Source organism: Atheta coriaria, unplaced genomic scaffold (assembly GCF_025399875.1).
Source record: "Atheta coriaria isolate IRGN ID8LTWV9N9 unplaced genomic scaffold, Caltech_Dcor_3.1 hic_scaffold_6_pilon, whole genome shotgun sequence".
Lineage (NCBI taxonomy): Eukaryota > Metazoa > Arthropoda > Insecta > Coleoptera > Staphylinidae > Dalotia > Dalotia coriaria.
This window is the reverse complement of record NW_027045448.1, coordinates 14423493-14436374: the sequence shown is the minus strand read 5'-3', so window position 1 is coordinate 14436374 and position 12882 is coordinate 14423493. Positions and strand designations below refer to the sequence as shown.

The 12882-nt window shown below is 34.4% G+C and overlaps 2 protein-coding genes and 1 long non-coding RNA gene across 4 annotated transcripts in view; 1 reads left to right on the top strand and 2 right to left on the bottom strand.

Moving 5' to 3' along the window:
* LOC135794057 (netrin-1-like) overlaps positions 1–12530 on the top strand; it is a 69632-nt gene extending 57102 nt beyond the window's left edge. The window contains exons 3-7 of one of the 2 annotated variants that reach the window (XM_065305190.1): positions 5248–5397; positions 6464–6547; positions 10056–10121; positions 10214–10403; positions 11087–12530. In XM_065305190.1, coding sequence (XP_065161262.1) covers positions 5248–5397; positions 6464–6547; positions 10056–10121; positions 10214–10403; positions 11087–11249 — 653 coding nt within the window. In that variant the 3' untranslated portion in view covers positions 11250–12530. Of the gene's footprint in view, positions 1–5247; positions 5398–6463; positions 6552–10055; positions 10122–10213; positions 10404–11086 lie in introns of both variants that reach the window. The other variant, XM_065305191.1, reaches the window with a different exon arrangement.
* The window catches only part of LOC135794059 (uncharacterized), a 36643-nt gene extending 23988 nt beyond the window's left edge, over positions 1–12655 (bottom strand). The window contains exon 1 of the long non-coding RNA XR_010548780.1: positions 12550–12655. This is a non-coding gene — a long non-coding RNA (uncharacterized lncRNA). The remainder of the gene's footprint in view (positions 1–12549) is intronic.
* LOC135794417 (congested-like trachea protein) lies at positions 4300–5217 on the bottom strand. The gene has a single exon (XM_065305697.1). It carries the CDS (start codon positions 5215–5217, stop codon positions 4300–4302), a length of 918 nt encoding a protein of 305 aa, XP_065161769.1.
* Positions 12656–12882: the final 227 nt, after the last annotated feature.

Here is a 12882-nt window from a genome sequence, read left to right as displayed (position 1 = left end):
CTGCAAATTTTAATAATTATAGTAATTTTTTATATTTTTGGTCATAAATTGAGAAGTAATGATTAAAATGATGAAATTTTTCGGCCAAATCATGAGTTAAATATAAACAAATAAATTTACAAAATTTAATTGCATTCGGTGTAATAGTTTTGGAGAAATTGCGAAAATTTTAAGAATTTTTTACGAAAATTTAACTTTTTTGGCATTTTTGGTCAAAAAATCGATTAAAAATCAATAAACTATTAATATTCTTCCAAATAACTATGATAATATTAATTTTAAAGAACTTGTTATTAACAAAAAATAAAATTTTTAATTTTTATTGATTTTTAAAAACCGAAAAACGAAAAATTAATTTTTCTTAGATTTTTGCTCATAAAAAGAAAAGTTTTGATCCAAATCGAAAAATTCTTTCACCAAATCATAAATAAAAGATAAACAAATAAACCTACAAAGTTTCATTACATTCTGTACGATAATTCTCAAGATATAACGAAAAATCTTTGTCAATATTTCCAAAAATTCAATTTTTCACATTTCTCGCTATAAAAACCCTCTTTATCTTATAATATCCATCCTATTAACCTTGATACCATCTACTCCACTTCGCTAATAACCTTAATATTCAATTATACGCTTTTAATTCTTCCCGTCTTCCAGACGATACATAAAATTATAATAATTCCAACACGTCGCGTAATTTGGCGCGATATCTTCTCGCCTGCTGCAGCATTTCCAGAATTACCCTCGTCGATTAATTGCCGGCGAGATAGTGCCAGCGTGTCGTCTCCATCGCGACATAAAGATAGATAGCAACAGATAACACACAAAAGGACCAAAACACACACTCATACATTTTAATGCTTTACTTGATTCTATACGCCCCGTAAACACCCTCCCCTGCAATTTTTCGCACCGACCTTAAACGCCACACGTATTTATTTTAATCCAACGCAGGTGTAATACGCTGAAAAACACGTCGGGGCTGTAATAAGCTCACGCGGTGCGAGACGAATCAGCGTCTGCGAGACACTATCAAGTCGCAAGTGTTTGTTGTAATGAGAGTGGACTTTTAATTAGTTTCGATTTTATTGAACTCACTATGAAGTATATAGTCCAGACCACATTCCCAGATATTTCCACCACATCAATAAACACAGTGAAATATCACTGATCTATTCTGGGCGACTTGACTATATATAAACTTCATTCATTTATTCCACTGTGCAAGTTGCATGCGGTGTGTGAAACTTGTGTTCCAACTCACTTCTTCAGTGGGACGGTTGGAGATGTTTGTACGAGTAGGTTGTGTTTTGTAGGCACTAGTCCACAGCATGGTTAAATATACACGTACCGGATTGTTGGGTGCTTCGAATTTCATTGCACCGTTCGCTAACTATTTTTGCATCAATTAATGTGTATTGCTCTTTACGGCAGCCATGAGTATAAGCGTGTGTGTGTGATGGTTTTTTGTCTTTCTTGGACGCGTATGTTGAGATATCGAAACAGAAATAGAGCCGAACAGACGTGGACATTAAGAGAGCTCTGATTAAACATCATTATGCATGGAGGCATTTAGATACGGAGGAATAAAATCTATAATCTGGTCAAGTTCAAAGTGTAACTTAAGTTTTTTATGATTTTTTTTTATTTTTTTGTTGGTTTTCTTCTGAAATATCAGAATTATTCTTAAAAGTTTTAATTTTTTAATGGAATTCGTTATTATAGAAGATAAAATAGTTTATAGATGAGGTTATGTTGGTTTACATAACCTAGAATATGAGAAATCATCTGATTTTTAATGTAGGCAACCCAAAATGCTTCAAAAGTCATTTTATAATCGAAAAAATTAAATTTCACGAAATAATTTTTACAAAAATTAACTTTACTTGATTATATATTGAATAATTTCTTAATTGATTAACATTTAATTATCGGTGCCGGACGAGATGACGACAATTCATTATGTAAACACTTTCAGCCGCTTCATTCAGAAACATTCGCGTTTTATTTCTTTATTTTCTCATTTTCTTTTATTTTTCTTTTTATTTTGATTTCATTCATTTTAATACTCATTCATGAAGCCTAGCTCAGCTTAGCTGCTCATTATCTTCATCCTGCTGCGCGATGCAAATTACACTTAAGGATTAACTTAACTTAACTTAACTTAAGGATCTCCAAAGTAAGAATTGGTGTGCGTTTGCGCATGTGTGGACGTGAACTCGCGTAAAGATTGGAGATTAATTCGGTTTACAACTCCCCAGGTGACCCAGGTGTTAATGGCGGCACGGTCGAATAAATTAATGCGTTATTTATACACGCAGAGAAAAAAGGTCGCTAATGCACGAGTACGAGTATACGGTGCAAAGTTTGTATATGAGTATGAGTATAAAGTAGAGAGAAGTTAAATTGAGTTGTTTTGTTTGCCGTTGGGGCCCGTGTTTAGCTGCAAAACACACAAATTATGACCTTGATAAAACATCCCGCGGGGGATTTGCTGCTTTGGATAAATATAAATAATGAAAGGTTTCATAATTCTTATACTTTTAGACGTGATATTTGAGTTTTTATCGATTGTGAAAATCTGTAAAGGTAAAAAATTTATGTTTTGAAGGTTTTTTGCTTTTAAGTATGAAAATAATCATTAAAATTATGAAATTTTTTGACCTGAATATAAATAAAACATAAATAAATAAATCTGCAAAATTTTATTGCATTCGGTGTGATAGTTTTGGAAATATGGCGAAAATTTGAATATTTTTACGAAAAATTTTACTTTTTTCGTATTTCTAGTTATAAAATCGAACAATAATCAGTAATTTTTTAATATTTATTTAATTAACTGTGACAACATCAATTTTAATGAAGTTGTCATTAACAAATACATTAATTTTTAATTTTTTAAGAATCCTCAAGCGACGAAATGTGAAAAACAACTTTTTTATTTTACATTTTTGACCGTAAACAAAAAAGTTTTGATTTAAATGATAAAATTCTTTGACCAGATCATAAATAAACTATAAACAAATAAATGTACCAAGTTTAATTACATTCGGTGCAATAGTTTTGGAGAAATCGCGAAAAATTTATAATTTTTTTAACGAAATATTTCTTATTTTCTATTTCTGGTTATAAAATCAAACCAAAAAAGGACTTTACTAGTTCAGTTGAATATAAATAACAAAACCATCATAATTAATTCTTATCCATTCATACCCCACAGGCATACAAAGAAAATATAAGCCTTAAATATTATTAAAATTCATACTATAGATGGCGTCACGCGCAAAACCACGATAATTGTGTAATGGAGTAATTTCATCTGCTCCTAGTACCTACAAACGTGTAATACACGTATGATTTAAGACACTCACTTCCATTAACTCAGTTAGCATAGTAGCATACATGGTAGCCAAAGCAAACACATATTTTTAATAACCGATAAATCGTGCAACACGTAAATGGCGGTTGTACTCGTACTCATGCTTACTCTTGCCTCTTACCGCCATCCACCGATAATTGACTTATCTCGCGGCGAAACAAAGACGTTTATTATTTATCGACGATTAACTCACGAGAAAATTTCACAAAACTGCACTCAAAATTCCACAAAACAAACAGTATTACATTTCGTGAATGTAATATTGGTTGCATACATTAAAAAATAAACAACCCGAGAAATTCCACAAACGTTCTCATTTATTTCTTTATTTTTATGCTCGTCCCTTCAAATAGGCGCAGCAATGATAAATTATACCCGTGCGCAGAGACCAAGACCAAGCACAAGCAAAAAGTACAAAAAAATTTAAAAGATCGCAAGATTCTCGCCAAGAAACGCCTCGCTCGCCACTTTTCACTCCGAGAAACACGACGCAAAAGACAAAACGAAACGGTAGCAATGTGAATAATGCACATCCACTAACGAACTTTTGTACTTAACAAAACTACAATAAATAACCTCAAATGTTTCAGTTTTCAACTCAACTACACTTAAAACCTAAGTAAACATCATTAAAATTTACTAAACGACATGTCTCAATTTTTTTTATTACGCGTATTTTATTTTTTACTAGAAACAACAAAATGAATGGTTATGAAGTTGTTGTATTTGTCTGCGAAATACCTTTAACAAGACCGCGCCTGCGCCTTCTTCATAACCTCATTTGCATACATGCGCAGATAAATTTCGACATGCGCACCGCACGATCTCTCGAGATCTCCGCTCGTTCCCACACTTGAAGCGGTGCGAATTGTGCAACCACACAACAATGTTATCTCCTTGACATAACCTCTTTTCTCTCATTTTGTCCAGAGACACTCCATGAGCCAACACTGTCCACGTATATGTTGCCTTGCCATTTCAAACCCGAAAAAACAAGCAACATTCGCAGGTACCGCTCGTAATAAAACAGGAGTTAACCCTCTGGTAAACCCTCTAAGACCTTCGGTTTTGTATAATTCAGGTAGGACATCTCTTACCCCTCGAGGGTAGGCATCCCATTTAGCAGCTTGCACGCGGTTCTTGAGTACATCTAGCGGTGCAACTAGAATTGCATATGTTAAACCAGCTGTACCTCCAGCTATCATTGCTACTCTAGGAGTGGTTGCTTCCCGTCCTCTGTTGGTCATACCATCACGTAGGGTTTCATATGTTGCGAAATAAGCTCCATTCGCGGGGATTTCTTTCAGTAAAGTGGCACCTATACCTTTGTATATGTTCTTCAATCCGCCATCTTTGTATAATTTTTTTATAACCTCTTTAGCACTCAGGGCGTCTTCTTTATGACTATGTAACCTTTGAATTTGTAACAATACCTTCACTCTATCAGCAGGTGCTTGGATGAAACTTGTAAAAAACCCTGATGTACACCCAGAAATAAAATAATCCTGGGTTTCTAGTAATTCATGTTCGCGTGGTCCTATGAATATTTTGCACACTTTGTATGTGCAGAAGGACATACCATAGTTGGGTATGATGGTTGCCAAAGGTGCTAGTATCCCACGGTATAATCCAAGGATACCTTCTTTTTTAATGAGGTTCTTCATTACTATACCGGGTGTTGGGAGTTTGTTGTCTATTGCGGGTAGGGTTTGCGTGCGGACTTTGATTGTGTCGAATGGGTAGCCGACGAAGGTTGCCAAACAACCACCTATGCCCCCACAGATGAAATATTCTAGTGGGGTTCCGGCGATTTGGTCCAGTGTGAGTTTTGACATGTTTTTTGATTGAGGTTTTGTTGGTTACAGCTTGCGCTTGTCATCCGGTGGGATCGTCCGGTAGGACTTGCAACCAGGCAACCGGGCAGTGTCCGTGCAAAGATGGCGTTACTGGGACTACTTGTAATCGTTGCGCGAAGGGGTATCAACAGAGTCAGTCACAGATAGCACCATGTATCAGTAAGTATTTTAGGGTTTAATATCGGTTTTTTTTAAATTGAAAATATCGGTATACCGGTATTAATACCGGTATTTCACAAACCTAATACCGGTATACCAGGATATCTATATATATTTATATCACTGAATCCAAATTTTTAATATCACTACATAGTATAAAGTAAAGTCGCTCTTTTTCCGGTCCCTTTGTTCGCTTAAATATTTGAAACTACGTAACGGATTTTGATGCCGTTTTTTTTAATAGATAGAGTGATTCAAGAGGAAGGTTTGTATGTATAATAACATCCATTAAATAGTGGAGAAGTACTGTTATTTTTGAGGTTTCTAATGTGATGTCGTAAATACAAAGTTTTCGATTATTCCCGTCTGCTCTTTGTGCGATGCTTCGTAGCTTCCCCCTCCAAGCATAGACGTGTGTTTGTGTGTACGTGTGGGTTGAAGTTGACCGGTTGATGTTTTTGTTTGGAGAAGGAAAGTCGCTTTCTCTGTCTGTCTCTTTGTATGCTTAAATCATTGAAACTACGCAACGGATTTTGATGCGGTTTTTTACTTCCGTGCGAAGCTGGGGCAGGTCGCTAGTTTTATATAAAAAATACCGGTATACCAATATTAATACCGGTATTTCACACACCTAATACCGGTATGTATCACCCATTTTTTTTTAATATTTTAATTAAAAAATACCGGTATACCAATATTAATACCGGTATTTCACACACCTAATACCGGTATACCGGTATTTCACACACCTAATACCGGTATGTATCACCCATTTTTTTTTAATATTTTAATTAAAAAATGCCGGTATAGTGATATTAATACCGATATTTCACAGCACAAAGGAGAAAAATAGTTTTTGATAAAAATTTTTTTTGAAAAAATTGAAATATCTCCGAAAATATTAAATATACAGCATTGGCAAATATACTGTATCAAAAAGAAATAAATTACGCATGTTTTAGCATTAAAAACATTCCAAATTTTTAAAAATACAAGACAAAAGCGCGATTCAAATGTGACTTAAGTGATTTTTCGTATTTAAAGTTTGATTAATTTAATATTTCAGGAATTCCTGTTGTATCAATGCAACGTGACGATCACGATGACGACTACGACTACGAAACCGACGCGTCCTCATCATCGGGCGGGGGTAAGTAAGTGGCTTCTCGTTTTATTTTTGGTTTGCAAGAAAAAAAACTTAAAAACTACGTAGAATCTCCCGGGTGGTTGGCCTCCTCATAATTCTAATAAGATTCAAATCAGACGACGAAAACAAATCGAAATTGATTCAATTATAACTCCTCCTAATATAAGGTCGCTGAGATTTTTCGCGCAGACTTTAGTTGAGGTTGAGGGTTGGAAAAATTTGAATTCAAACATTACGCCCAACTTTCGTTCAATTCCTAAGAATTGGCTAAACTTTCGAATTGCATTTACCGAAACGACGACTTGGCCCACGACGCGAGTGTGTAACGGATTCAATCCCGATGCCAATTTTATTTTATCACCACCAGGGGTTGTAAAAGTGTGGTGAGTAAGCTAAAAGCACCCGAGTACCTCCGGCGGGCGGTATTTTCGTTTTGATCGAATCAAACTAATTGCTCATGCACGGCTGCGATGCGTTCGGGTTGAAACACTTGAAAGCGAAACCAGAAATTTAATTTTAACGCGACACGGCGCTAATTCTTTAAGAAAATTTCCAGAAAATTTATTCAAGCGGAAAAATAAACAAGCAGGAACTCGAAAAGACGAGAGATAAAATAAACCCCCTTATAACCTAAAAAATTGAGGTTTTTATGATCATAACCTTAAATATCTCAATATCAATTTTCTCCCCCTGTTTTTATCGGGATAATATCAATAAAATATCAATTTTTAAAATGCTGACTTTTTAGTATGCGTATATTAAGTATCAAGTGCGCTAAACGACACTTAATTCACGTTTTTCTACTTCTACTTTATTTTCACGGTGAGTTTTTGTATTTGAACTTTTTATTCTAAAACATTCAACTGCACCGTAGACAAATGCGCAGACGCTAGCTCCACCCCGTGACTAAAGTACTTTAGTCACGACTTTGGCCGCCCGTGACTAAAATCTGATTTTTCGTCTTTGGAAATCGTGGAAAAATTGGTGGAAGTAGAAAAAAATAAATTTTACACTCGGATAATTCAAAAATGATAAACCTGAATTCCCTCCGACTTAATATTAAAATTAAAGCTTGTTTTTTGCAATTTCTACAATGCGAAAAAGAAAAACTTTTCCAATTTGCGTTTTTCCGCTCGAATACCCCGCACCCCGCCTCTTTTTCGAGGAAATACTGAATCCCCAGTCTACTAGCGGGGATTTTCCAGCGATTAAACACGCTCCCCGTGTGTTTGCATACCCTCACCCTCAATTTTCACCCTAGATATTCCAAAATCTTGAGTTTACTTGAATTGAGTTACTCACATGTAACTCAACTTTCTTTTCTCTTTTTTTATTCTACTTTTAAGATGCGATACACTTCAAGTTGATTGAAATAATGAAGCAACAAGTTGCTCGTGAAACTATAATAGGTATAATATTATATTACATGGATGAATATTAATGCGACGCGGGTTGCCTAATCGATAATTACGGGGCTTTATCGTCGATTTTACGACGTTAATCTTCCGCGCTACCGTCTTGTCATGTGTATTGAATCTTGTGAGAGAATTATTTCATGGCGCTGTCGGCTGTTTGCGTTTTGAATGGAGCATCTTTGAACATCATCGAACTCGAGAAGAGGAGAGTAATGAGTAACGTTGTAATTATTGTGTGCGCGCGCGCGCGCCGATGAAAAGTATAATGCTAATGGGGCACCGGCTGCGCGCGCCTGCAGGCCATTGCAATTAGCCGTTAAACTATTTTAATTATCGTGCATTAATTAAAATCGAATCTATTCGACTCGGTTGTGTATCGAGTGGAGTTTTAGTTTGCGTTGGTTTTCGGATGAGTTACGGCTGATATTTTGGTTTTGAGTGTGTGTAAATGTGAAATTTATATGAATAAATAATAAATGATTATGTAAATAGGCGGAAATGTTGGTAATGTTTATTAATTTCAACTTATATTGATTATTTAACCTAGAAACAGGATTTTTGAAGCTGTTTTTTCGGTTTTAGTGAATTTTTGTGTAGTTTTTTCGTGATATATCAAATATTTTTGGTTCAAATTTAAAATCCTTTGGGGATATTATAAATTACACATTAGTAAAGATATATTATGAATTTGACAATGATCGGAGTAATAGTTTTCATAATATCGTTGAAATTGTAACACAAATTTAGTAAAAATGCGTTTTTCGGCACTTTTTCACTCTATTTTCCATTTTTAAGAAAATAATATTCATGTAATGTTAAAATCCCTCTAGGATATTGTTACTTATATATTAATTAATAAATAGTATGAATTTGATAATAATCGGAGCCATAGTTTTCACATAATCGTCAAAATTGTAACAGAAATATAGTAAAAACGCAAAATTTCATAGAAATGTATATAAAAACTCGAATAACTTTTGGAAATATTTGACTATTGACCTGAAACTTTCAGGTATTATTTATAATTATGCAATACAAAAGATACAACAAAAAAATTTCCTAAAAACTTATAAATCCATCAAATTTTTACGACTTTCCGAAAAAAAATCAAAATTTTTCGCGTTTTTCACACAATTTCTCATTTTTAACCAAATAATTTTTATGCAAATAAAAAACCCTTTACCCCCAATCATTCCTAACATAAAAAATCACAACTCCAAACATTTTCTACCAAATTACTATCATAATTCAATAAATAAACACATTAAACCTCCAAAAAAACAAATTACAAAGGTTACCAAGCAAACCCCTTGATATTCGATAGTTTTGCACCCCTTGTAACAATAGGGGCGGCATGCACATTGCACACAATAAGGGTAGCACAATTCTGTAATTGACTTTTCACTTTAAAACACATTCTTCTCGGCGTCCCTCCGCAGCTATTCAAGCTCTCTTGCTTGATAATAAATTTAATTTAATCCTGCCATACGCGCAACGTCTTCCCATTATCCAATGCGTAATCCCATTCGTAAAAACACACCTTATACATCCAGCCCCTTTGTTTCTCTTATACACATTTGTTTCCTGCCACGTTTAAGAAGTGTTGCGATGGGGAAATTTTAATTTCCGACATAAACCGCCTGCTGAACTTGATTTATCAACAACACCTCTTCGGAGTTATTCATGCGTAGCTTACACTTCGAATTTATTAAATTTTATTGTAAATTTAACGTCATTAACTGCGTTAATGCATGCGCTGATATAAAAATGCTAAGCCGATCGTGAAAACGAAAAAAAAGTCGCTGTAAAATCTGTTTTACGATGGCTGGCACGTCTTCGGCGTTTGCTTGCGCAATAACTGTAAATCAAATCCGATGCGCCTTCGACTGCGCCGCGCTCGTGAGTTATTTCTCGTAAAATGGCGTATTCATCATCGTAATTATGATGGACGATTGGTAATAAGCTTAGGAATGAATTTCGAGGATTTCGCTGCTTTTTTTATCATCTTCAGTTGCATTTTAACGCTGCCAGTCGTAAACTAATAATAGTTACGTATTAAGTAGTGTTGATTATTACCTGTGCTTGATTTGTTACAGCATGTGGAAAGTGCAAGGCCGCTACAAGACGACTCAATCAAAAAAAGTACTGCAAAAGGGACTACGGTAATGATTTTGTTGTAGAATATTTTTTTTTTTGAGTTAATTGAGAAGAGAATGAAATGAAATGAAATTTAATTTTGTTGATGCGTGTGTAGCAATCATGGCACAAATCCTAAGCCCAGTGGACGGCGAGGACGAACACACCAAGGGCTGGGTGAAGTTCATGGTCAACGTCAAGTCCATCTACAAGAAAAGCCGCGACTCGCGCATCCGAAAAGGCACCATGGTTCTCGTCGTGCCCGTTTCGGATCTGGCATGTAAATGTCCCAAAATCAAACTGAACAAGTAAGTACTGGACCATATTTAACTCTCAAAATAATTTTTTAGAAGATTTGAGGAATATTTTTCGAGATATTTGTGTTTTTAAGTAAAAAATGCTCAATTCGGGCGCAAAATTGAGGTTTTTTGTTACTTTTTGACTGATTAAAATAAATAATATGAATTTAGACTACAGCAGATATCAGATACTATCATTAACAATACCTGTTAACAATTTTAAAATGATCGGAAATGTAGTTTTTGAAATATTAGTGTTTTAAGAACGGAAAATGCTCAAATTAGTCGCAAAAACGAAGTTTTCGGCTAGTTTATGACGGATTAGGCCATATAATACCATTTTCAGCTATTGCAGACTGTAGACAATAACATTATCAACAACTACTATCAATTTGAAAGTATTCAGAACTATATTTTTTGAGATATTCATGTTTCAAGAGTGATAAAGTCGAAAATCTGAATAAAAACTAGGTTTTTTCTTACTTTTTCATGTTTTAAACCAACAGAATACAAATATCTACTAAAATCCTTCTACCAGACGGTTGATAATTACATTATCAACAATTATTATCAATTTGAACATCGAAAAATCCGCCATTTTCATAAAATCTTCAAAATTTCAACAAAATTTTCGCGAAAATTAAAATTTTTACCTAAATTTTTACTTTCAACTCAAATTATGATTGTTCTAGATCGTACTTAATTTTGGGAAGAGAAAAAGACGACTCGCCAACCGGAATCATCACTGATAAGCTCGGCGTGACACAGCGGTCCATCGTCATCGAATGGCAGGAGACGTGGGACCAGCGCATGCGGCGCTTCCGTCGTCGAACGCGCGAATGCAAAAACAACTAAGAAATACCAACTACAACCGAAAGTAAACAAACAGAAAATAGAACAAACAACGCAAACCAACACTTCTAAACACACTCACAACTCACCTACAGAGTGAGATGAGCAGTTAAACGATATATAATCAAGAAAAAGAATCGAAATCGAAACAAAATCATCAAAACTTAAACTAAAAAGCAGACATATTCATGTTGCTTCATTGTTGCCATATTAGTACATTAGCATTGGTGACTTAACTAATGCCCTGTGATTTATTTCTATCACTATATCAGTATATCAAGCGTTTCAGCCGACTTAAGTGCGTTTTGTTCAGGTTAACTAACCCTACTCGTCGTTTTGTACCATAACCTATATTATTTTGTACAGCTTTTTTATATACATAAACAAAACCCTGAAATTTTTCGACTTTTCAAACAAAATCTCACAAATTAATGGATGGTCATTGTTTATATACGAATTTAAGTTATTTATTTTATTTAATCTTTAGTGTGTATGCATGAATTGCTGAATGCGCCGAATTTTCGCTTCAAAAACCACTTGAAATCTTTATCAACACGGAACGAATGAGCGAGTATAACAATGTCTCTTAGTATAACAATGATATGTACAGTATTATAATTATAATATGTATTTAATTACCATTATAAATATTCCATTATTATATTGTGTATTAAATCACTAGCGATAGCTAAGCGTATATTGGGCTGCATAATAATACACAAGATGTGAATGCAGAGGGTGAAGCGGAAGCCGCCATATTGTAACGCGCAGAAACTTAAAGCCAAACATGTCATAATCTATTACTTAGTGTTTCGAATGTTTAATATTAACGCAAAAATAAAAAAATAAAAGTAAACTGTAGATGATGGTAACGACGTACTTACAATTTACAATTTAGTGTTTGTTGTTCAAACATATCACATGTTAATAATACTCTCTACTTGCGAGGAAGCATAAACGTGTCGTAGCAATATTCAGTTCAAGTCCTCGTTCAAGGTGGCGTCGGTTACACTTATCGAATGACCGTTGCAATCGCACCGAAAGATAAATTCAATATTTGTGAGGCGTTTTGTTTTCTCTAGTTGTCTGTAAACCGCGCATTGCATAAATGTGCAACTTTGTATTCATGCATACGACATTTACGATACGAATATGGGATTTATAGTCAAAAAAAACACGAAACAAAACTCATTACACAAACACAATACACACAATTATCTTGATAATTCGAATTAGTTATTTGTAAATTTTGTGTACCTAATAAAACTGTAAAACGAGACTAAATGATTGTTTGAATTCCTACCTTGTTCCCGATGGTCGGATACTGCTTAATTGGCACTTGCACTAATTGTTTCTCACGGTTCTTAAATTCACAACACGCGGCCTCAACATTCCACGACCGATTGTGCGGAATGCAAACAAACAACGATCTGCAATATTTTTGACCGATATGGACGCGTTATCTGATTTCATGCAACTTATTCGACATTGCAGCGCCATCTATCGATCATAATTTGTAGTTTTAAAAATGCAAAATATAAGTTAGCTTAAAATTGTTTTTCAAATGAATGTAATTATATAAAACACACAGAAATACAAATAGTATTTATTTGTACAATAATAAAATCTGTAAATA